General features: G+C 31.1%; 1 protein-coding gene across 1 annotated transcript; it reads left to right on the top strand.

Moving 5' to 3' along the window:
* Window positions 1–223: 223 nt before the first annotated feature.
* On the top strand, window positions 224–21,806 carry LOC119080475 (protein sprouty). The gene is made up of 2 exons (XM_037188855.1): window positions 224–1,040; window positions 18,780–21,806. The coding sequence occupies exon 2, from the start codon at window positions 18,850–18,852 to the stop codon at window positions 20,077–20,079; it is 1,230 nt and encodes a 409-aa protein (XP_037044750.1). The 5' UTR covers window positions 224–1,040; window positions 18,780–18,849; the 3' UTR covers window positions 20,080–21,806.
* The last annotated feature ends 4,339 nt before the right edge of the window (window positions 21,807–26,145 follow it).

Here is a 26,145-nt window from a genome sequence, read left to right as displayed (position 1 = left end):
AGCGGTTCAATATACATATGTATAATATTCGTTCTCTGTGTTTTTTTTATTCATATTTTTCGTCTGCGAATGTAGTGGTGAATTTGATGCAACACATCAATGAAAAACGGGTGTGTGTATGAATTGAAAACGATAAACTGGTGATGCCGACATATGTGTTGGTGGGAAATTGTCGGCAACGACTGTTTTCCTCTTTACGTCGCAACCGTCTATCGGGTCCCACATACAGAGGCGTTTGGGCGATAGAACTGTGTCGAGTTTATACGAATTGAATATTTATCAGTCGGTTGAGAAATTTTGTTAAAGACGGACTGTTGAAGCGCGTTTTCAGTGAACTTTTTTTTCTTTTTTATTATATATGCTTGTGTTTTATAGTACTAAATAGTTGGAAAGTACTCTGTTTGCATAGTGAGGTACTAATTGCTATTTGGCAGTTATTTCGTCAAGTGAATCGGTATTAAGAAGTAAAAAAAAGGAAAAACAAAAAATAAAAATTTACAAAAATTTTTACGAGTGAAGCTGGTTTTTATATTTCGAAGAAGGAAAAAATCATAATTTGCATCATTGAGCTGATGTGTAACTTCACCGATGTGTTACTGGATGAAGAAAAAGAAAAAATAATTTGAGTCTCGCACCATTTTATTTACTACGCTGCCAATTGGAATAAAGTGAATTATTTTTGGTATATATTCGAGTGAAATGTGAATTTTTGTGTTCAAGCACAAACTTCAAATTACCGGAGTAAAAAAAAGAAAGAAGAAAAGATCGGAAAAAATAGTGTTTGGTGCTTCAATCTGATATTCGAAAAAAGAAGAAGAAATTTTCACGAAAAAAAATATGAATGAAAAAGAAAATAATTTGTGGTGCAGTGAATTATAACCGGAAATAAGCAAAAGAAAGGAAGAAAAAAAAATTAAGAATTTGGTTGTGTTAAAAAATAATGAAGTGTTTCATATCGCGGAATTACTGGATACATTCTGGATTACATACGATATTGGATTATCACAGGCGATCGTATTTAATTGCTTTCTAAATAAAATGTAAGTTATTTTTAGTCATCAAGTTTATTTAAGAAAATATAAATAAAATTAAAAAATTTAAATGAATTGATCAGATGAGGAAAAAAAGCCACACTAGCCGCTTAAAATACACTTTCGAAACATTTACAAAACGACACGAGTAACGTCATAGTTATAACTCGTTTGCGCAAATAAAATCGTTTTCCTTAACATTACCAGTAGAGGTTTAATACAACGGTTACGTGCTGTACATGTGTTTATTTTTTGACTTAACACATTCGGTCATATATTTTTTTCTATGCACTCACAATCGGAGCCAGGGAGTATACCGATTTCGGGCGGGGAAAGATACTACGAATGATTCGAAATGTTGCAAATATAATGTCGCATTAGTAGAATTGGTTTAAAAAAAAATTGATGCAGTCGTCACTTTTAAGGCTAAATGATTCTCTCGTCGAACAAAATTCATTCATAAAAAATCCGATCGACCTGTTGACGTTAATAACTTTTTTCTTAATCAAGTACAAATAATAATTTTACTAGCGCACTTTGAATCACAAATTTCGATATCAGCTCTAATACAAACATAGACATAACTCTTTGTCAGATGTATGTATTATAAAACGAGAATTTAATTTTAATCAAGAAATTCCATTCAAAACGCAGACTCAGGTGAATTTTGTGATTGAAACTAGCAAAATGTTTTTTTTCCCTGGAAATTATCATTGTACATTCAACTGAATCGGTTGCTAGTAAATTACGTTTCAATTGATTCTTATCACTGACAGTAGTACATTTCATTCATACATTCATGGACAGGATTTTTTCGAGAGCGAATAGTTGAAAAAGTCCACGTGTGAAGAGTTAAGTCTAGATTTTTTTGACATTAATCCTTTCTCGATTAGTTTAGTATATATTTGATAAAAGAAATGGGAAGAGAGAAGAATTTCTTAGTACTACATCAATACTGATGAGGCACTGTAATAGCGAGAATTCCTTGCATACGTTTTCAGTCAAATCGGTTACGTAACAAGAAAGTTTAGACATAGAAACGAAGACAAAAATCTTCTACAACTGCACCCCGATTACCGATTGGTCTGTTGTTAACATGTTTTCAGTCATTCTCACATTCCATGAAAACTGTAATCTGCAACAATCGAACAAAAATTGAATAAATATTTTTCCGAAGTAGAAAAAAAAATATTTGCATCAATTATTGGCGCGGTTTTTCGCCTGTAACCTTTCACCTCATCTTATTTATTGATAAAAAAAATATTTTCGGTATACAACGGATAGAAATTCATGCGGGATATTTGTTTTAAAATGATTTCGTTTCGTTATTTCATTTCGTGTATTCTACTTATCCAAAAATTTGTCTTCGGTCTTAATGTCTGATACGTAAGAAATTGGAAAAGAATTTGGAAAATGAAATTTCCTCATTCAAATCAGCCTATTCCATTAATTTACATTCAAAATTTTGGTATGTTTTGCATTCTCTCGGTTGGAATTTCGTTCGGGGAATGTCTGTGAAGCTCATTGCCGTCGGTAAAACATCGTTTTACCTCTATCAAAGTTATCTGTCTGAACAATCTAGCCCAATTGAAACATTTCTTTTTGTTTAAAATTTTATTGACATTCTATCAACTGCCGACTAAACACATTTTTTGTTGATTTAATCCACATGCATTTTGTTTTAAATATTTTTTTTATTATGATTTGAAGCGGGTAAAAAACACTAAATTCAAAAAATGTTAAAGATTTGAAGACCCAGGATTACTTCTTATTTTTGACATTCTGTTACTGTTTCACCGTGAGACGATTTTTTTTTCTCGAAACGTTGTTATCATGTCAATAATTGCGCACAATGTTTTATTCTGACCGATGATGTTTTTTTCTACTTTTCTTTCGACGAAAATACTCTGAAGAAAATCATTTGTTTCTCGTTCGCAGAATGATCACAAGTAAATCACACCGAACATATATATATATATATATATATATATATATATATATATATATATATATATATATATATATATATATATGCGTTATGGCTAAAACGGTGGTTTCGACGAAACAAATTTTGTGTAAACGCTTTTATTCAAATGAGGTCAATTAACAAACAGTTTCATTAAAAAAGAAAACAGAGAGAAAAAAAAAATAATGTTTTCGGTGAAGTAGGAGTGTTGATAAAAATAAAATTGGTAGTTAAAGAGTGTGTAGGCTTACACACATCATAACAATAAAAAAAATTGTACCGAAAAAAAAACGGTTCGGCGTAGAATTTACTAGTAATACAAATCATAATAAACAAACCATTCCATATAAACGATTTGTCGGAGCAATTAAATATTAAATTATGTGCGGGCATATAGTGGCTTTTTGTAGTTTTGTTATTTGGAACCGAGAGTTGCTGTCATCGGAACTAAATTTTTATTTCGGTCAAAATCAAAATTCACGATGAATTGAATCGATATCAGAATTTTGTCACCGATTAAAAGTATCAACAAAAGAGAGAGAAAATTAATTCGAGACAAATCATGTACACAATAACCCTATCTCGTAAAAAAAGACAATTCACAATATAAATAGAAAGAACGAAGATAATTTAACACAACTGTTTGTTCGTCAGAAGTGAAAAACATCCGGTGAAAATCTACATATATTTCCCCTTTTACACCGAAACTATTTTTTTTTTATTGAGTTATGACACGGTGTATTTCTATCACATTTTCGACGAAAATATTAAATAGAATGTTGAACGTCAGCAATCTAACGACGTACATCTTTTACATTAATAAAGTGGAAATGCCATAATGTTCACGTACACCGTACACCTTTAATGAACACACGTGATTTCTATTATATACGCCCACGGCCCACCGAAATAAGCAGAAAAAAAAACTGTACACTCAAGATTTTCAGACTTTGTAAGATTTATAAGAGATGTTTTCGTTTATTAGTTGTTTGTGTGTAAATTTGTTTTTTTTTCTGTTGATTCTGTCACCAACTGTTGGTTATTATTAGCTTTTTTCATTCATATGAAACAAGACAGTAGAAACAGACGTTTTATATAAAAACGAAAACACACAAACACATCTCACATAACACATTTTATTGTTTTATTTGTTTTTCTTAATTTTTTTTCTTCTTCTTTCGTATCTTTGGGTATGGTTGTGTTAAAAAACTTTTTGAAATGTCAAGAAAAAGGCAAACACATTTGAAAATAGACAGACAGAAAGCACACTCAAATTCATATTCAGGCAGACGTTCTGACTATATGGTTTTTGGTTTTTTTTTTTTGTTATTTTCAACTTTTTAGAATGCACTGGTAGTACACTAGAAATTCCTTACCGAGTTAATTTTGATTTCTAGTAAATTCGTTCGTTCAACGCTTGTTACTCTTGATACATTGAAAATTGGACAAAAATTCTTTTGGATTAACTCGGTATACATGGTTCGTGAGTCATCATACAATCCGTAAATAAAAATTAGGAAAAGGAAATAATAATTAAAAATTCATAAATTCACAACGACGACTTTTATTACCTGACATTACAATATCGATGTGCATTTTTACGTTTATTGATCAAATGTACTTGATCTTAAATCACAACAGAATCACTAGAAACAAACAGTGACAATGTATTTTGGTCGTTAAAAAACAAATTCCTCAGAGTAAAAATTCATCACAACATTCTTGTTTCTTTAACGCTCGTCGTGTTTTCGTTAATTTTTATTGTCACAATCTAATGAAACGACTTTCCACAAGCGTGGATTTTAAATTTTAATTGCCTCCATACTACTAAACCATGCAATGGAATTTTGTTGAGAGCTTTTCATTCTGTTAAATTTTTATTGCAAAAAAAAAATAATTATCAATCGCACTACTTAGCGGTGTTTTTTTACAACTTCCGATAATAAAAAGAAATCAAATGGTTTTGTGACCTTCAAAATGAATTTACTTTTTCTTATTGCAATTGTACAGTGACTGACGTCATTTTGAAATTAATAAATTTTCTTCTGCATATCATGTTCATCATCGGTAGAATAATTTGTTCATTTCGTGAAAATCAAGAGAATTCTAACGATTTAACTCATGAAATGATGTAACCATGATCGTCTCCTTTCTTGGTCAGATAAATTGAATTATTTCATGTCTGAAAGGTTGACATTAAATCGACATTTGACGCATTAAATGAACGAATAACAAATTGTAACACTGCTAATGATAATAATTAAATAATCAGTAGAGCAGCAAAAAGAACGCTGTGGTTGCTATAAGAAATTATGAGAATGCTTCAGAAAACCCATTTTTTTACTTAATTATCATTGTATTTCAGAACAGCCTTGAGACTGGTCAATGGTGATTAATGATCGGCACAGCACTTGCACTTATTACTTCAATGTATTGCAATTGAAGTGTTTATTGAAACGTACACCCATGATCTGGATTGCAGGGTGAAGACATAGCGTTTTAATCGCTAAAACCCATCTTTCTATGAAAGTAATTGAAAGGTTTGAAAAAAAAATTCTTAGCCTTTCACAGACAACTGCTGAGTTATCAAATCTATTACTTGATTTGTTCTAAGTATATTCTACAGAATTAAAAGAAGATCTTGCGGTTCACTGACCATAATTCCACGTAAGACACCAATAGGTAACGTTCAATACATATTTTTGTCGTTATAGTCGATAACAGATTTTTAAATGTTCTTCCTTCCTTCAGGATAACTTTATAACGTTTCTACTTCTTCCCGAAAGCTATATTGTGTACCACAAGAAAATTTTGTATGAAATTCGGTAATATAAAATTATGCAACCGTCAATGGGTAAAATGTACGACTCCCACTTGTATTCGGTTCAACAACTTTCTGAATGCAAGAATTTGTAGGTTCTATCATTAAAGATTAAATGATTTCAGATGAATATCATTTTATTGTTGACGTATATACCCTGCATGCATATATGCATGACCCATTTTACATATTTTCTCAATCTTCTGATACAACCACCATATATAACTGTGTAATAATTATGCAGAGATCCAATAAATAAACTCAGGTATGTAACACAGACATACTCTCTGTCGTACGAAATATTTTTTTTGTATATTTCTTTTAATTATTATGTAAACAGTTGCAGACTTTTTGGTTTGAATGAAAAAACGTGTCTTCATTTTTAAGTATGATTTCATCGATTTGGTATACAAATCTAAAAGTTATTTTATTTTTTCGTATTTTTTTTTTGTTTGATTTAGTATATGGTAAAATTTTGTGTTGATAAATGATAACGTCAATAGCATACGTTATTGAATATTATATGTACGAATTTCGCTTGCCTCAACACAACCAATTGGTTGGTTTTTTTCTTCATTTTGCGCTCTCTCAATATATAAATTTCGTTTTTAAGAAATGAATGAATCGGATTTTATTTGCTACACAGCTAAATAAATATCAATAAAAGATACGGACGCGATTCGAAATCGTTTTTGTACATCTCAGAACTTCATTTGTGTGTACAATCATTTATTGCTGACTCGTTTGTCGTCGATGTCAATAAAATGATAATTAATATCCGATGATTCCTCCGGCAATGTCTTCGAATTATATCTTCGTACGTTCAATCCATTTAGGATTAGATGGAGAGTCCATAAATCCTCTAGATGAAATACTAAGATAAACCAAATCCCCCTTTTAACTCGAACTCATGTACGACCACGTGAGTAGAAGTATTTGAGAAGAAAAAAAAATTCCCACAACTTTGCATCCGTTTAATTGTAAAAACAAATTGAAAGCCTTGAAAAATCGTGTTGACATAAAAACGTTTTACTACAATACTATGCGTCGGTTGTCTCAATTGACAAATCAGATGAAACTTATCAAACTAAAAAGTTTTTTTTTATTTAATAAAAATTGTTTTAAATCACATCTCGAAGCGACGTCATGGTCATTCCATTTTTAGTCGTTTAAAGAATTGTACGTCTATAATAAATGCGGGTATGCAAATATGACGACTATGGTGACCCCCGTAACCTGTGTGCCGCATACTACAACTACACTGTGTAATTAGTTATTGCTTAATCTCGAAACATTACGAACCGATCACATGCGAGAATGTTGTCTCTATCTTCAATTGTGACAAAATAAATATAAAAAAAATATTTATCTCATATCAGTCACACACTGACATACTAAAAAAAAATATTTCCTGTTACATAAACGCCGGGCTGGGCCTATTTAAATATATATATTTTTGTGCGTTTTTTTGCTGTTGTTGTTGTTTTTGCGAGCGTAATTTTCAAATATTTCAGTTATTAGTGGATCTCTTCAATAACGAGGAAAAAAACACATCTAATTTTCGTGAAGGTCACACGTAATGAGACTTGTTGTGATACGGGTGTATGACATATTATGTATGACTGAATTTGAGGAGAAAAAAAAAATTGCAAAATATTTGACTCAAGAATTCAAATAACATTAAACCACATGTCGAATTTATTGTAGATAAATAAAAAAAAAGTTCTTAAGAGTAATAGTGATCATATTATCATCACGCATACGTATATACATATATAAATATTGAGGAGGATGATAGCATTGTTTTCGTTAGTTTTCTTATATAATCTTTATTTTGCGTAAAAGTTGTAATATTTTGAGACACATTTTTTTGCGCGTTCTGTGTATATATGTTGTTTTGAGAAGCGGATATGATATAAGTTTTTGTCATACATTCAACTTGTTTTTAAAGTAGTAAACTGAAGTAGATTGCTGATTCGTTTCGTCATTTCCGCCATTTATTCATATTTTTCTTGTCACTGGGTCGAGGTTTGTGAAGATATGACTGATTGTGCAGCAATTTAAGCGTCATTCGGAATACTTATTGTCACAACAATCATCTACGACTGTCGCTCAAAAGTATTTTCAATCAGATTCAAATTATCTATCCAACCAAAAATACAGTTGATTGTAAGAACATCAAACCTCTGAAACGTTACCAAATGCCGATGACTGAAAATTTATCAAAGTGGGAGAGGTAGATAACTAAACCTAACCTAAAATTTTTTTGTTTCAAAGTTCTACCACTTTTTCGGAGAAATATCGAAGAGCTTAGACAATGATGGTTGACGATGTTGCCGAAGTAATGTCTGAAACATTTTTGTCATTTCTAATTCTGACTTGATCAAATCTTTTACTTCTTTTTTTCAATGGTTCGCTTTATACAAAATCTATTACTTTATTTTTTCAACAAACGTCTCATTATATAACCTGAAATTAACAGGATACAAATGCTTATTGCTTTCGTTGTTGTAGATAACACATGAAAAAGTCATTCCAATCAGTTTTCAAAAAATTGTCGATAATTTTTACGATACCATCAAAATATGTAAGCCATCAACCGCTCAAGTTGAAGAGTGCATTTTTCTCTTGAAATTATATATTATCATTGCACGCGGGCAAGTATATCCGACCTTAATTGTAAAATATTTGAAAATACTCGAAAACTGAACACACGCTGACGGGTTTTGGACGCGTTATCATTTTGTTTTTATTACTTTCGTCGTCGATACGTGGACGTTCTCAAAAGAATTGTACTAAAGCGACATTCGAATCGTTTATTATCGCCATGCCATTGTAATAATTTTATTATTCGTCTCGTCATTTCTTCTAAATTACTCAACGTGTCCCATTCGTATCGAATTGTTGTTTTTTTTTTCTACGACTATAGTTCATAAATATATTCTCTCTACTTTTTATTTTGTTGGTTTCACGTCTTGTCGTGTGTTGTTTTATATTCCAACATTTTAATAAAATAAAAAAGTGCACCACAAGCACTTCCCGTCATACATTTAATACATATATACATTAATACGTACAGCATAAGGTTGCCGACCTCTGGTTTTAATCAACAATTTTTACATGTAAAATAAACCATCGGAAAAACTGATTGCGTCGTCGCATAGTCGTCGTCAGTTTTCAAGAAGTTGAAGTTTTTTCTTATTTCTTCGTTCGTTTCTTAGTTTTGTGTTATTTTTTTTCTCTCTACTGTGGTTTATATTCGTGTTCGTTTTATTTTTATGAATGTGTAAGTAAAACGGAAAAGAGGGAAAAAATAATAACTTTAATTTTGTGGGATTGAGCGAGTGTATTTGATTTAAAACTTTCTTCTTCGTTCAGGTTTTTCATTTTCGGGTTGAGATGAATTTATTATCGAGGAAATTTTTTTTTTGTTGCTGTTCACAGTTCTGAAATGTGTTCATCGCTCGAAAACACACTAAAATCTAATACGCAAAGAAGAAAATCGAACGTCTCTGTTTGACTGAACCAGAAAATAATGTTAACCAATTGCACATATATTCACAACCTAATCTACATTTTTGAGTTCAATTGACATGGTAATGGTGTATAGTGAATAAAATTATTTTAGCCTGCATATTATACACATTATATTCGTATGATCATGTAATAATTATACGGTTTTTATTGAGTGGGCGACGACACGACCGTTTATTTTTCGAATAAATTAATATTATGTATGTTTATAGCCTCGACTTACATTCCTCTACAATCGCCTTCATTCAGTAAAATATTATTTTTGGTCTGTTTCTTATTTTTATATAAAATATTTTTTTTCTTCGTTTTATTATATGAAATGAATTAGTGGTGGCTAAGGTTTGACGGCAAAAATATTGTTTTTATTTACCATCGCTCCTAAATTGACCTGAAAATTTAATGAAAACTAGTTTTTCAATGAAAAAAATGTGAAGCTCGAACTGAAGCTATTGGAACATTGAAAGTTACGAGGGTTCGAAGAATTGAATGAGACAATGATAATAATGAGTATCGTAGATATGCGATGGTTTGAACAAAATCAGTTTCGGTCAGGAATGTAATTAAATGTAGCATGGTTTGACGCGGCGCTTCCCGTGTAAGTATTTGTTGTTACAAATTCTGATTTTTTGAAGTCGACGGCAGCGAAGTTATAGATTGAAAATGAATTTGGAGCAGCTCAAATGTTGCGTTAGTTGGGTTTCAACCAATGCTATCATAGAACTTTTTTAAGAGTTGAAAAACTCAGTAAAAACTGTGACGAGAGTTGTGAGCCGCAAAAAAATTATTTCGTTTATGATAGTTATTTGAAATTTCGACTCCATATCCATATGTTATAATCGTAATGTTACTGACGTTTCTCATTCGACGCGACAGATTCAAATGTCGAATAGTAATGTCTCCTAATTCACAATAATTGACGAATATCCAATCTCGAAAACTAAAAAAAATAACAAAAAATAGAACATGTACACAACACATCCTGTTGGCTATCCCGTATATTGAAATACCAGCGAAAAGAAGAGAAAAAAAACGTTATCGAAAAATGTAGTCTTAAATCTGATTTGAAACCTAATTAATGACCGGAAGTTTAAATGGACCCTCGTTATAAATATGAGAACATTGCTTAGAGTATTAAAAAAACAGATATGATGATGTGTTTTGTGTACCACTTGTAAATATATATTTTTAACATTATCACATGCGGTTAGAGTGTGCGGTCGGATATTAAGTTGCCTGTGTACGATTACAAATTTGAGTTGAACGAAGACGAAGAAGAAGAAAAAATGGTGGAGAACGGGACGTTGTTGGTTGGAAGTGTTGTTTAACAGCAAAATTCTTTTTTTTATTTATTTTATCATTTGGTATTATAATTTCAGCAATTTACAATCGAGTAATTTTTCCGTTTATTTTCTTTTTAACTGGTTTCTTAAACTCGATGTTTTCTGATAAATATTTATTCCCAAAGTAACAGAACCAACAGCAAGAAAGAAAATAAAAATAATTAAGAAACGAACGTGTGGGCGGAAAAATTAAATTAAAAATATAAAATTCTATTCATAAAATTTTCAAATCTTTTTCATTCATTTTCAAAACGTAATTTTCTACTCCGTAACATTACAAAACTTTATATATAAATTTTGATAATTTTATTTTCTACACCACACAAACCCAGCTATAATTAGCTGAGTCTCTCTATCAATGTGTGTTGGATTCGAAACACTCACACTTACAGTTGAAAAAGCTAGCACAAGAAAAATTGCTAGATTTTTTTTTTATTTACTCGACAGACACTTTTACATTACCGATCCAAAATCTCGAAAAACACGATGTGTGTACATACATTCATGTTTTTTTTATAAAAAAAAAACTCAACTCGGCTTATGAATGTGTTAACGAAACCATTGATTCGAACACATGAACAATTCCTAAAATACAATCATATATGTAGCAAATAAAAAAAAACAATTCATTCAAAAGAAGTTAGTTGAGGAAAAAATTACGTCACAAAAAATATCGTATGAGAGAGAGATGATCGATAGTTTCGGGATATGTATCTTGAATAAGTTAACTCATTTCTATGGATGCGAATGATCAAACAACGATCGAAAGAAAAACCGTTCCTAATACAATTCTTGGCTGTACGATTCAGTTAAATTTCCAATATTACTGATCATCGGTGTCGCTGTGTATTTTTCTATCAATAACTAAGAAAAATCAATAAAATCTGAAATGCAATTGAGCTGAGAGAAGTCAGAAAAAAAAATTGGATTTTTATTTGTATGAGTGCGGAGCGTTCAAATTTACAGACGTATGGGTGCTAACGTCTTAAAGACAATCGTTGTATGTATTCGTTGACGATCATAAATATCTATAAACTAAACGTGCCAACGAGTTCTTAGGAGTTTTAGCTCTCATTAGAAAATACCGGAGAAATACGTATACGTAAGTATGAAGACACCATTTATTCTATACGTACAACAGCACACATATTTATAAGTGATCGTTTTTAAAGTCATGAGTATATTTATACTACCATGGTACGTCTATATTCGTATATATATATATTGAAATATGCATGGCTCTTTTAAGATTTATGCAGACTGACGGAGATAAATCAGGTGATGGCAACCGAGTTCTTGTGTTTTGACTGCATTTTTGTATATTTCAGAATTTATTGTGTATTCGACAAATAATATATTTCAATAGGACATTCGACGCGAGACATGATGCAAATATTATGATGGATAATTTGAGGGGCTACAGAGTATAAAAGATTTACCGATTTTCTGGCATTCATAGAGTCTTACAACGAATTCAGTGATTTTTAGAGTTTGTAAACGAATTTCATGTCTATACAATTAAAACTGATGGAATTGCATAATCAAATTCCATTAAAATTGAGTCGATGTAGACTGATCTCAGCGATAAAGCGGTCGTTGGAATTAAATATAAATTTAACAAATAATCCATTTCGTTGTATGTGATAGCCACGACTACGAAATTGTATCAATCATTCATCATTTTATTTCATTGATTAAAACGAACGCTCCTCGCCCGTCAATAATATGTATTATGTATGTATACCAAATCAACCGATCAGAGTAGACGGTTTCGTCCACAACATTATATGTATATGCGAACGTAAAACTTTGAAATGCGATTATTTTTCTGATTTTTAATTAACCTTGATGCGCGAAATACACACAAGGTGTTTTCAACTAATTCAAATGCTTAATTTAAACCATGACTTTTTCTTGTTGTATAACTTAAGTTTATGGTATAAATATTATTATTGGCGCTAAAATGCTATTTGTGTTTCACTAGGAGTCTTGGAGGTTTTTTTTTACTATTTCATTCGATCGAGATGTTTAATTCTCATTTTTTTTCGGATATTTTTCACCGATATATTTTTTTATGATGGACACGAGCTACTATTTTATTTTGTATTATAAACACTTGAACAGGTTTTTTCTTCGGTCGAAGATATAGATTTTTTTCGCATTTCAAAAGAAAATCTTAATTGTTTTGGCTGCTAAGCGTTTGTTATAGATGGTTGTTTGTTTTAAGTGGAGCCGCAGTCAAAGAGAGTAATAAGTAGCAGCATCAGTGAAAATTTCATCATAATCAGATGATTGGAACGTGCACAGTAGCAATTAGTAATAAATAAATCCCATTGTTAAACGCATTTCAAACAATGACCAATGGGAAACATTCGGGAAATGGTTAGTGTGGAAGAGTCGCAATGAGAAAATAAAATATTCCCTCGATCTATATTAACTTTCTACTGTTCTCTGGCCAATATAATCGAGTCTATTACTTCTTTTGCTGAATTCAATAGAATTTTCATAATCTTGTACTTCATTTGTTTCATAATACATTTTCCAATATTACATCATTAAATGCTTGTCGATTATTTTTGTCTCGTTGCTATCAAAATAAACAGTCGAAGTGTGTCATAGAAAACCTGAGAGCCGGAAACGTTCAAGCTATATTCATAATTTTTGATAAATTATCTCCTAAATCCCAAATGTAAATCCAAACAGAAGTAAATGAACGGCGACAGTTTAAAATTATTGCACTCTTATCAGTGTAATAATTTTTTTTACTAAATTCTGTTTACGACTTGAGTTACATGCTAGACTGTGGATCACTCATACGTACGCGTACAATACGATCTGATTTTCACACATTGTAATTTACACATAATCGAACGTAATGAGTATGAAACAGTGAAACAAATTTCTTCCTTGAGTCCAGCTGATTCATACGGATAGAGGGGAGACCTTAGAGATTCCGTTATACATATATATATATATATATATATATATATATATATATATATACATACCACAACAGCAGCAACAACAAAACCAACTTTAAATACAAAACATTTAATTGATAAATGAAAAATTTCAAAATTTTTCACTTCGTAAATTTGCATGCCACACTAGGTCGATGATGTGACGAAGTTATTTGGAAATGAATATATACATATTTTGTCGCATGCATATTTATTTATACACATGTGTAGTATTAGTATATAGGACCGTACCGTCACTCTCTTGTAACACTTCACTACCAGAGCCAGTGATTAGAAATTAAAATATTATCGAAAAATGTTAATTAACTTTATTTTATTTTAAATGGTTTATGATTGTTTAGTTGTTGATTGGCGAAAAAAAAAGTTTTTCTGTTGGTTATATTCATAATGTGAGCCGGATGTAACTACTTAACGAGTTATTAACGGCTATTAAGATAATTTATGATAAAAATATAACGAATATATATGAAATATTTGACGGGAACTAGTTTCAATTTTTCAAAATTTGAATGTGTATTTTCGACTGAATATATATATTTTGATGAATTAGTACATTATCTGCGGCTTTTTTTTATATTATGGCGCCAGAGCAAATATGGTTACTAATTAATTCAGAGTTTTTTTTTTATTTTTTTACAACGTCCTTGACCTTTGACCTAGAAAATTTTTCAATTTAAATAATTTTTTTTAAACATTTCAAGTTTTGCTTTTTTTTTAATGTGCAATTGAAAAAGAATTTTGTGTCTCCGTAACGATTTCCTATTAAAGAGTCTCTGGTCCACAATATGATTTGTTGTTTGATTTTAATTATAAAATATATTCATTTTTTCGATCACCGTTGTTTAGTAGCGAACAAGGCCACATCAGTCCAGAGTCCTTGCAAATCGGTAATTCGAATGCAACATCATACACCTTAAACAAAGAGGATTACTTACCACTGCAAAATTCAGTTCAAATCGATTAAAATTTGAGAGATTTTTACAAAATGATTTCCATGAAATCATTGCTTTCCTTTTTTTGATTCATTTATTACATTACTAGATTTGATTTACCTAATTACAACTTGAGCGTAGAACTGTATTTAAAGACCTTAAAGGTGATGGTGATGTACAACATATTTGTGTGAACATTTTTTTTTAAATAAAGTCACAATTGAATCTTTGAAAAGCATAAAAGTTTGTGCAAAACAGTACAATATGTTGCACTCTTTAGCCGTAACAATTTCCTTTTTAAATTACTTCCTTCAATTTCCTTCTAAGAATCTTAGAATGTCTTGTATGGAGAGTTTAAACAGACAATTTTCGAAAAATTGAAAAAGGACCGGTAGTCCAGTATGGCCAGTCCTGTCATCCTTTCACAAATGGCAAATATATCACAGCATAGCAAATAAATCTGTTACTTCTGTTGTTGACTATTACAATGTTTAATACAGACTCCTTTACTTCATTAGTTGAATATATATTTTTCTATATGAGTCTATATTAGTCATTGTTCGTCATTGATGTTAGTCGTTATCGTCATTGTCGGTTACAGATGAATAGTATAGGTTCGTTTCTATGTATTCAATTTCATTTATTTCCAAAAACAAATTTCTTAAATTAATAGCACCGCGTAGCTCCAGCATGCGTTACAATTCTTAGGAGCTATAATTTCACGATCTTACATTGATATTCAAATATTATCTACAGTCATCGGTGCAACCAAGGCAAATATAGTGTGGAGGTAATGTCATAAATAACCGATTCAGATGTTCAGCCGTTTTAAAAAATATGTCATTGGTATCAAAGTCTTGTGCCAGGCCGCGCGTCTGAATGGCATTACCTCAACACTATATTTACCTTGGGTGTAGCGCCCCATGCAAAAAATACAGACGTGGCAGACAATGTAGATTACCTCGAGACAATGTTGTTCGCTACAGGTGAGCTTTACACGTTTAATTTATTGAAACAAAGACTATGTTTCGAAGAACGACAGAAAGCCCTGAGAAGATCAAGCTAATTGGAACAAGACTCAAGATGCAGGACTAAGAAAACCGAATTTAGAATCGGTTAAATAAAATTTGCCCGGGTCGCCTTGTCCGCAAACATTTACAATCTACCTAATACACACATTCGAATATGTATAACGCAACCTTCTCATTTAATAATTAATTAAAACTTCCATTTAGGCGCCACATTTTTTCCGTTTCTTCGGCGAAAGAAAAAAAAAATTGTGTTCTTATGCCAATAATCACTATACATTTATTTACGATCATGCGTCGATTTATAATGAGTGATTTGCATAAATTCTTTGTCGTTGAGCGAAGCCAGTTCTTTTTTTTTGTTTCGTCGTTCAATGTTTCGTTTGTAAAACTGTTATAAAAATAAAAGTTAGATTTAAAATGAAAATATTTTTTTTGTTAGACCAGCTCGCGCGCTAATAACCGGTCAATTGACAACTTGAATATATCAGTTGTTTTTTCTTCTTCGAACTTTTCTTAAAATTCAACCATTAACATTTATATAGTTACTACACAACAATATGAACTTATATAAGTGGTAGACCAACATGAGTATAAATTTTATGTATTTAACTCAAATACACACAACATCAGAGCTATTTCATTTCATAAAATGAATATAACTAAATGAATGATCAGCTGTCATTAGTATTACATTTCCATTCGTTAGATTGTACGTCGTACATAACATATACATAAACGTTAAGTACTCATCAGAATTTCATATACAGAAAAATATTACATTTTATCGAGTGGAAATATTATTATTTTGTTTCAATGCGTGAATTTCTGGTTTCTTTTCATAAATTTTGCCCCGCAGGAAATCAGCAATCAGTGAATGGCCTTGAATTTGTTCGTAAAAATATGTATCGAACATTGACGCTGGGTGTTGCCATTAACTAAAATAAATATTGAAAACGGAAGACGAACATTATAATGCAAGACTTCGTGTCCTTGACCGATTAGCAACAAAATTGAATGGTATTAATACTGAAAAACTTATGCTTAAAAATTAATCGCCGTCAAAATTCGAAGATTAAAAACAAGTCCGTCGATTTGAATAGTGAACATTATTTCAACAGAAAAATAAATAAATTAAATGAAGCCAAATCACTCATACTCTCTGCTGACGAATGCACTTGTGTATAATGTCACATTATAAATGTGGTAACTGGTGATATTGTTACATTAATTGTTGCACTCAGATAAAACAGCTTTATGTAATCTGGTTTCAAATATTAGTTAGGTGCCTACATATCTAATTCCAAGAAACATTACAGTTACGTACAGATATCTCCGTGTACATTTCTGATTTTTGTGTTAAGTATACACTAAGATTTCGTTGCATGCGCTGTTTATGCGACCTTGACCTTTATATTTTAATTTGTACTTTAGTGATACGATTACATGAAAATGTGACGAGGTAAACGAATGCAGTGGCTTTATTTTTCGTGTTTCATTTAAAAAAAAATATTTTCCAAGAAATTGGACTCGATGTGGTGTCACTCTATATCGCTGAGAACACAAACATTGAGAGTCAGTCTTATGTAAATTTGTTCAAAAATTTTACAAACTTATTCTCGGTATTGGGAGGACAAAATACAATACACCACAGTATAACATGTAATCAATGTCTATATACACATTGATAGTATTTAACAATCATTATCGCTCAAAGTAATGCATTTACAGTGTTTCTAGCGAAGAAAGACGCGATGAAAATCAAAAGGAAATGTTGATTTTACAGTGTAAATGATAAATCAGACGAATAAACAAAAAAAATGCATTTTTTAATTACGTTTTGAACAGAATCATCTTTTACTTCATTTGTTTTAACATACGTTTTGCTATATAAAAGATGACAAAGTAAGGACTCTTCGCTTGTTTTCGATGTCGCTGTCGATAACAGATGACTTATAATGACTTCAAAATTGTTCATTTTTCCAATTGGGAGCTATATAACTTAATAAATGAATTTAATTATATTAGGTTACACTAATGTTCGGAACTTTTTATTGTGTCAGCTGTAGCGTTTGCAGCTCGAGCCGCAGACCACACAACACAAAATCCAAAGTTCCAAAGAATTACGTAGGTTATTTTACTCACTCAGCTTACGGGAAATGAATTTTAACGCTCATGTCAATCAAGTGATGACCCATTTACCGGTGAGATAATGAGTAAGCGAATTTGCTTACTCAAATCCAGCTACTTAGATATTGCTGATTTTTTAAACATTGGTTCTAAACGGTTAACGAAAGGAAACGAGTTCATTAGGTGTCCAACTTACCAATTTAAAGTTTTTCCTGAAATTATAGAATCATATCACTTAGCTAGAAAAGCAGCCACTTCCTTAAGCTACCACTTAAAACCGAATCGTATTATTTCTCTACACATTCAATTGCAACAGTACTCTTATTGATGAAGCAACAGTCAGATCTTTTCTCTATTCATACTTTTCCGTTTCGATTCTTTTAGTGTGTTTTTTTGTTCAATTCATTTAGCTTAGATGGTTGTGTGTTGAGTGTATGTTTTTTATGTGTTTTTCTTTCGTTTTTGTTAAAGAACTCTGACTATTCCTGGAATACAGGTTTTAGGTTCAAGTATTCTTTAGTTTTTTTTTTTTTTGTTCTCTTGTGTTGTTTTTCTTGTATTGCTCGGTTCAGTTTTGTTGTATGTTCTTTTATAATTTTAATACCTTAATTCAACTCAAATATGTTGAACTCGACGATTGAAAGGCGTTGTGTATATGTGTGAGAGCGTATACGGAGCTTCGATGTGTTCACAGTATACATTTGTTATGGAAATATACACTGAATACTGAGAAGGAAGGAGGGAAAAAATTATATTTTCGATGATCATTCTTGTAAATTTCATATACACATTTTCGTTAGCAGGTCTTCAATAAGTTGTTTTGATGAATGCTTTTGCATTATCATTTCCATGATGAGATAATTTCATTTGTCATTTCGTAAGACATAGAACTAGAATATATGAATGAATAATACTTCTCACCCACCGATTCGGATTATGCTATTCATTTCAGTTTATTTAATTAGACTCACTTTTGGCATCCAGCAATTTATTGATTTTCCTTTTTATTCTTACAGAAAGCGATTACGATGACGGATTTTGGTGGACCGCGGCTGTTGCTCCGAGGTCGTTAGTGTACATACTTACATGGATCGCAGATATGGCAGCGATCCTTTGGCGCCTCCCAGGCCCCCTAAATCATTGCCTCGTGTTCATCGTCCAAGGGCTCCAGAGCCACCGATAATGAGCGAGTCATTACAACCACATTCATTGAACGTCATACATACACAACCACAACAGTCAGTACCGCCACATATACTACCACCAGCCACAGCACCATTAGTATCACTACAGTCTAGTACTAGCTTTTCACGAAGGCGACCGCCACCACCAACAACAACGATTCAGATACCAACCATTGCATCGCTTTCATCAAATCTTCATAGTTTAGTCGAGGCACCCATATCGCCTGTCACGCTGGCGGAACCTCGACCAGAGAACGAACGACTCGCCAACGAGTATGTGGACACACCGTTTCGTACACCAAATTTGGTGTCTCGGATACACCATCATCATGGTATCGGTACAGGGAATCTGTCCACTCATCAAACGACATCGGCTGTTCAATTATCGTCGGCAACAGCGTCATCAAAACCAATTGTTCCTCCTAGTTCGACAACAACGGCATCGACGACGACGATACCATCGACTCAACGAACAGCTATTAATAGACCAAACGCATTACCGGTTATCACCAAACAACCGATATCGTTTACAAAGGATCTACCGACAGCTGCTCTCCACGAAGATGTTGACATACATCCATCGAACGGAGAGTCGCCCAATTCAATCTTTTGTCCGCAGTGTAAAAGGTGTAGATGTGAAGAGTGCCAAAGGCCTAGACAATTACCGTCTAGATGGGTGTGTGACAATTGGTGTTTATGTAGTGCCGAAACAATTATCGACTATACATCGTGTTTGTGTTGTGTTAAAGCACTGTTTTACCACTGTTCCAATCATGAAGATCATGAAATGGAGCGCGATGGTGATAGTATATCGTGCGCGGACGATCCATGCTCATGTTTACCGCACAAACGAACCCAACGATGGGCATGGCTGGGTGCATTATCGATTGCATTACCATGTCTGTGGTGTTATTGGCCGATGCGCGGCTGTGTGGCACTATGTGCCAAATGTTATGCACGACATTCACGGCATGGATGTAGATGCCCGCAAAATAAAATTAATAACATTAGTGGAATGGGTAATGGCAGCAGTGGCGGATTGGGTAGCAATACGGTCGGACGAACAATTAGTCGAACGCAGTGCGATCTTACACCCGAAAAACGATTGCTTGACTCCAGTCCTGAGTACTAATTATTTTATTAGAAATCAATTTAAAAATGTAACCAAAGACTGCAAAAGATTATTATTAAATTTTAGTAATTTTATAATTGATAATTACATGAAACGAACGGAGGATATAAGTGAAAGGTTGACACAACTACTGAACGTTAAAAAATATTGTTGTTTATTGTTGATAAGGACTAATATTTCAATTTAAAGTTTTTAAGGTTCAGAGTGTGAGACAAGAGGAGAGGGAGGCAGGAAGGAAGAAGAAGAAATATAAACTAAGAGAGAAAAAAAAAACAGAAAATGTAAAAAAATGACTTATGAAATAGATGGCAAAGAACATAAATTTAAAAGTAATAAAATAACAAAATAAACATGGAACTTATCGTGTAAAAGAAAACAAAAAATTCTCCAACTTTATTTGCACCACTCCAACGGAAGAAAAGGAAATTTCATTTTGTGTTTAATAGAACGGATTCGTTGAGAAAATTTAAAGTGCTGGTTTATATTGTAATTATTTTTCCAATAGAATTTCTGTTTCAGGTGCTTTCTACATTCTATACAAAAAAAACACACAAAGTGTAATGAAATTTCCACGGAAAATATAAGGACTTTCTGTCGCTTTTTGGATAGCAAAAAAATAATGACAGAGTGTCCATGCCTTTTCTGTCGAAATCGGATTTCATTTTGTGTTGAATATTCCAGACTTAATACATGACAAGCAAGAATGACAACAAAAGAAAATGAATGTAGAGAATTCCAAACCTATTCACGATTCTGTAATACTGCCATCGCATAGTTATCAGACTTTCGGAAATCATGTAGAGTTAAAAAACGAGTCTTTCATTTTGGGTACGCTTTCCCAAATATTGTCAGCATCTCCTGAAATATGTTATCTGATGAAATATGGCAAACTTTGTTGATTTTTGTAGACGATAAAATTTTCATCGCAATTAAAATCTCACAGGATTAAAAATCAGTGAAAAGTAATCGTTCAAGATCATGCAAATGTGAGTGGATAATCGTGGACGTCTCTCCCACCTTCCAAATATTAAAATAATTTGGAACAAATATATTTTCACAAAATTCATTCATTTATTGATACGATGAAAAGTAAATGGGTGAAACTATTACCGCGCTCAACAACAGATTTTATTGGGCAGTGAGAATTTCGTTCATCGCACAAAATTTGTTTTCGTTATTTTTTGCCTCTGTTTTTATTTATTTTTTTGGATGATGAGTGGTTCTGTGTACATTGCACGAATTCCAACCGAGTTTTTATCGTTTTTTTATGAACCCTGTCACAAAACACATCGAAAAATCGTTTAAATTTAAATTAAAATCTCGGCGGACGTTTTTTTTTCTCGTTTCTATCTCGGCAGAAAAAAGAACGGATTTACTCCATTTGTTTGACAACCACAACAAAAAAATGCTCAAAATTCAAATTTCAGAAGTTATTGTTTTCGACCAGAAAAAAAAAATTATACTCAACAACATTCCAACAAGTTTTTTTTTATTGGCTATTAATGTGATGAACAAAATTCTATACCATCATTTTATGCGACTTAATTTTTTTATCATTTAATTCTTTTTAATTGGCGAGAGAGCACTATAAATTACGCTACGATAGTTGATCGTTTTCTTCATTCAAACGGCCGTTCATTTCCTGAAAACTTACTGATTTTGTTTGTTTTGGCTATGAATTTTTCGGGTAATAATGACATTCTGCCAGCTTACCGAAAAATAAATAAGTTTTTAAAAATTGAAATGAAGGAAAACAAAACAAAATTTTAGAGACCGTCGATAATAAACAGAAATAATCTTTTGGAATTTGTCTAGTCAAGCAGACACCATTAAACGTATTTAATCGCTGTATTAAAACGTTTTGATTTTAAGGAGCTTAGACCATATTAAAAATTCATTTTTATCGTTTCATTTAGCATATTGTCTCTGACTGATTAATAAAAATGAGCAAAAACCATTATAATATGCCAAAAAATGCTCAAAGAATTTCGAAATTTTTCTGTAAAGGAAACTACTCAAAGCAAATAATATGTGTAACACGGAATTGAAAACACGGATCATTAATAAAAATTAGAAGAAGCAGAAGACAAAAAAAATGTTACTTTCCGAGTTTAAAAAAAAATCAATCAGGAATTTGATTTTTTGTGAGTATAAATAATAGAAAGAAAAACTCGTATAGTCGCTTCGTACACATGACCATAATAATATATGAACGCTATGCTATCAACAACAGAGGAGAACAGATGGTAGACTTTTAAGTGTTCAAGTTTCTCAGAAAATGATTTTTTTTTGTTTAAAAATGAAGTAGAATGAAAGGAAGGGTCTTATGTTCACAAATTTTAAAAACCAAATATTTTTTTAGGATTTCTTTTTCCTTTTCTCCTTCTTCATTTTTTTTTCTCTCCATATATTATTATTGTTGTTGCTGGTTTGTTGTTTAAATGCAACACCCAGAGTATTCTATGGGATATGAAATCGATTTTCAACATTAAGTTGTTATTTATTTTACTTTTTTTTCTCGCTTCGAGTGAGTAAAAATGTGGAAATTGGTCATTTCTTTCACTTATATTATTTTGAATCCTTACAGTGACAAAATCAAAGAAAACATTCCAACGTTAAAAAAGAACAACAAATCGTCCAGACCATTTTCATTTCTTCAATAAGAAATAGTAAATTTCACAAGTCTCAAAATGCTATGTACGCACCACAGAGTATTTATATGAAATGAAAATAATGAAAGAAAAAAGAAATACTAAAAGATAACACGAAAATATTACACATCGAATAAAATGCTGATAACTAAAAATGCGGCTGATGGATAATATTCTCATTTTTTTGAACGTACCAGTACATAATATACCGAGGAATATTATATGTTCGTGATCATGTTCATATTTCTTTACTGTCTTTATTTTTATCAAGAATAACTTTACATGCCCTGCTACCACAGGCATGATAGGTTATCGCAGTATCACAGTATTTTTTTTTATGAAATAAAATAAAATATATAGAAATGCTGTTGGTATGTACACTTATACACATTAGGGGCGAACCATCCAATGTTTGAGAAATGCGTAAGTGATGCAAACACTCACTTCGGAAAACAGTGGTCAACATTACATTCTGTCGTTACACCTTTACAACTAAGGTCATAGTTGACGAAAGTCAAAAATATTGCATAAATTACGCAAATACTTATTTACATTAACCCTGGTTATGGTACATCAATTATCACATACCCTGTTAGTAAAAACACCGTCTTCCACATGGGTCACAAGAAATTATCGTACATCTCGAGTAGGTAAACGAACCTTTCGCAGAATAAAAATGAATTGAATTTCACACCTAAAATTGCCGACAAGTAAAATGATGGTACAAGCGTGATGCATCATTGAAGCGGTTTTAAAAAGAATAAGAGAAATTATGGGCGAATTTCGGCCAAACTTCTGCCTGAGGAAAACGTTCTGAGGAAGTAAATGTTTTCTGGAAGTCCTTTTAATAATCTCAACGAATTTCCTAGAAGGGTTTCGTAGTCATGGTTTTTAACGCACGTAGTTTATAACCATCCATAAACGCATTGTTTAGCTACCAATATGCAAATAAAAATTCATTTATAAAACTTCTGTGGGTTCGTTTTGAAGATGCTCTTCGTCTGTAGAATGAAGATGGCTGGAGCAATCTCTATCGTAACGTAAACGTGGTAAGCCGAAATAATTGGATTTAAAAGTACTACAATATAGACCAGCATTTAAAAGTACTGAGAACTAAATTTTGAAAGAGACATATTTGAAAAAAATAAACGAAACTCATAAAAATTGCGTAAAAATGAAGAAATTTCCATTATATAAAAATGAGTTTTGATTCAGTATAAATGAAGAAGAAGAAAAAACGGAACCTTTTAATCAACATTGAATGCAAATTAAATTCAGAAAGAAGAAAAATTTATACTTTAAAATATTTATTTTTAATGAGATACTAATATAATTAAGTAACTTGTATATTGGATTATATATTTTGTATAGACATTTTTTTTTCAAAATAAACAAAAAAAAAAATTAAAAAAATCATAAAAAACACACACACAGAAGTAAATCAACAAACAATTAATAATCTAAAATAAAAACTAATTTATTAAAAACAAAAAATTATAAAAAAACATAAAAAATAGACGAAATGAATTTACAAAATATAAAAATTAAATCGCAAGAAAAAAAAACATTTTTATATTGTGCACAGATAAAACAACTTTCAAAAATTGTTTAATTTATTATTATTATTTTTTTAATATTGTAAATACATGTGTAATGTGATTCCTCGTGTCTTCGAAAATAAAATTAACCTAAAATGCTAAAAACGAATAAAAACAATTATTTCAAAATAAAAACAATTCAAAAAATTACTATTAATGGAACATTATAAACGCATCCAATATGCTATTAAACAAAAACTCCCGATGAAATGCATTTGAATTGTTTTTTTTTCTATTTTCTTTTCTGTTTTACGGGAGTTTTTTTTTCTCTTTAATTGAAAAATGTTTATCTTTCGATTTCTTTCAGAACCAGAACCAGAGGAATCACCATACTGTACATATAAAAAACTATTTTTTTTAATTCAAAATATTTAATAACAAAAAAACAACAACAAGTAAACTAAACAATTCGAATAGGATTTAATTTCCAGTATTATCTAGTCGTGCATTAAAATATTACAAAAAAATATGATTTAAAAAATGGAACAGAGAACTTTTTGTTATAAAAATTATTGAAAGAAAGTAAAGAAGAAAAAACCAACAAAAACTATGAAAATAATGAAGAAGAGTTTGAAGAATAAAAAACAATTAAAGAACAAATTAAATAAAATTTGTTTTTATAATTAATTTTTATTTAAAAAAAATATTTGATTTTTATTTAATTACATAATCAAATTTATGGTCACAATATCAAGGCAAAATGAATGTTTTTTTAATATTTAAAAACAACAAAAAAAACTTATAATTTAAACAAAGTAAAAAAGATGAAAACAAAACCTAATAATAAAACAGACAAAATGCATACAAATTCAAAACGATAGCGCATTTTATCCATCAAATCAATATTAATCCAATTAAAACAAAAATGAAAATAACAACAACAATAAAGCAGAAATAAATATTTGTATATGTCGATAAAAATGGTTAAACGTTTTTCCCTTCCATTAAATACAAAGTAAAAACTCTACTCATTACTCAATTATAAAAATTACAAAGAATTTTTGAATTAAAACAAAAATCGTCAAATAAACGCGCATGATATTCGGTGTTGGTGGAATTTGTTTTTCTTATGAAATAAACGTTCGAAATTACAGTCCAGTTAACAATCAACTCAAACACATATTCTGATGTCTTTGTTACACTACGCTAAGAGTATATCTATCAAGTTATAAGAAACTTTCAGTAAGAATCATAAGAAAGTGAAGAAAATCAGTGGGAGGATGTGAAGATTGTGTACATTAAATAACAAAGAAGTTAGAAAATGTGTTCCAGTTGATTCTTCACTTTACTGTACTTTCTCTATTTTAGACAGACGCTTTACAGAAAAAGAATACGAAATAAAAATAGAAGTGACAAGGATTGGATATTGAATTTCTAGTGTAATCTGTAGACCAAGGCCTGGGTCAGTGCTGCAACTACACACGAAAAATCAAATTCCAATCTTTTTCATGAGCTGTACTATAAAAATGAAATGAATGTTTTACGTTTAAGCAATGAATTTGTGAAACATTTTATTCAACCCTCGCTCAACAATGTTTAGATAGAAAATTATAAAAGATAAATTAATGTTTAATAAGAAAAAATTCATTAGAACTTCAGTGTCAAATTACCTGCAAATCTGTAAAATAGAAATCACTGGAATAATTCCGAACTTTTACCGAAAGTCCATTCAAATAAAAAAAAATATATAAATTAAAACAAACAACACCATATACATACACAAACCCACACTTTACACCCCGTTTAATGTTAGCTCGATATTTATAATTGAAATAAAAGAAAATCTTTTCTGTAATCCTAGACGAACGTTTCTTTAA

This window comes from Bradysia coprophila, unplaced genomic scaffold, assembly GCF_014529535.1.
Source record: "Bradysia coprophila strain Holo2 unplaced genomic scaffold, BU_Bcop_v1 contig_350, whole genome shotgun sequence".
In the NCBI taxonomy this organism is placed as follows: Eukaryota; Metazoa; Arthropoda; class Insecta; order Diptera; family Sciaridae; genus Bradysia; species Bradysia coprophila.
Note: the sequence above shows the minus strand (reverse complement) of the source record. Positions and strands in the feature narration are given on the sequence as shown.

Bases quoted from the DNA above. Each gene is read 5' to 3' on its own strand.
- LOC119080475 (XM_037188855.1), top strand. From the start codon at position 18,850: ATGGATCGCAGATATGGCAGCGATCCTTTGGCGCCTCCCAGGCCCCCT.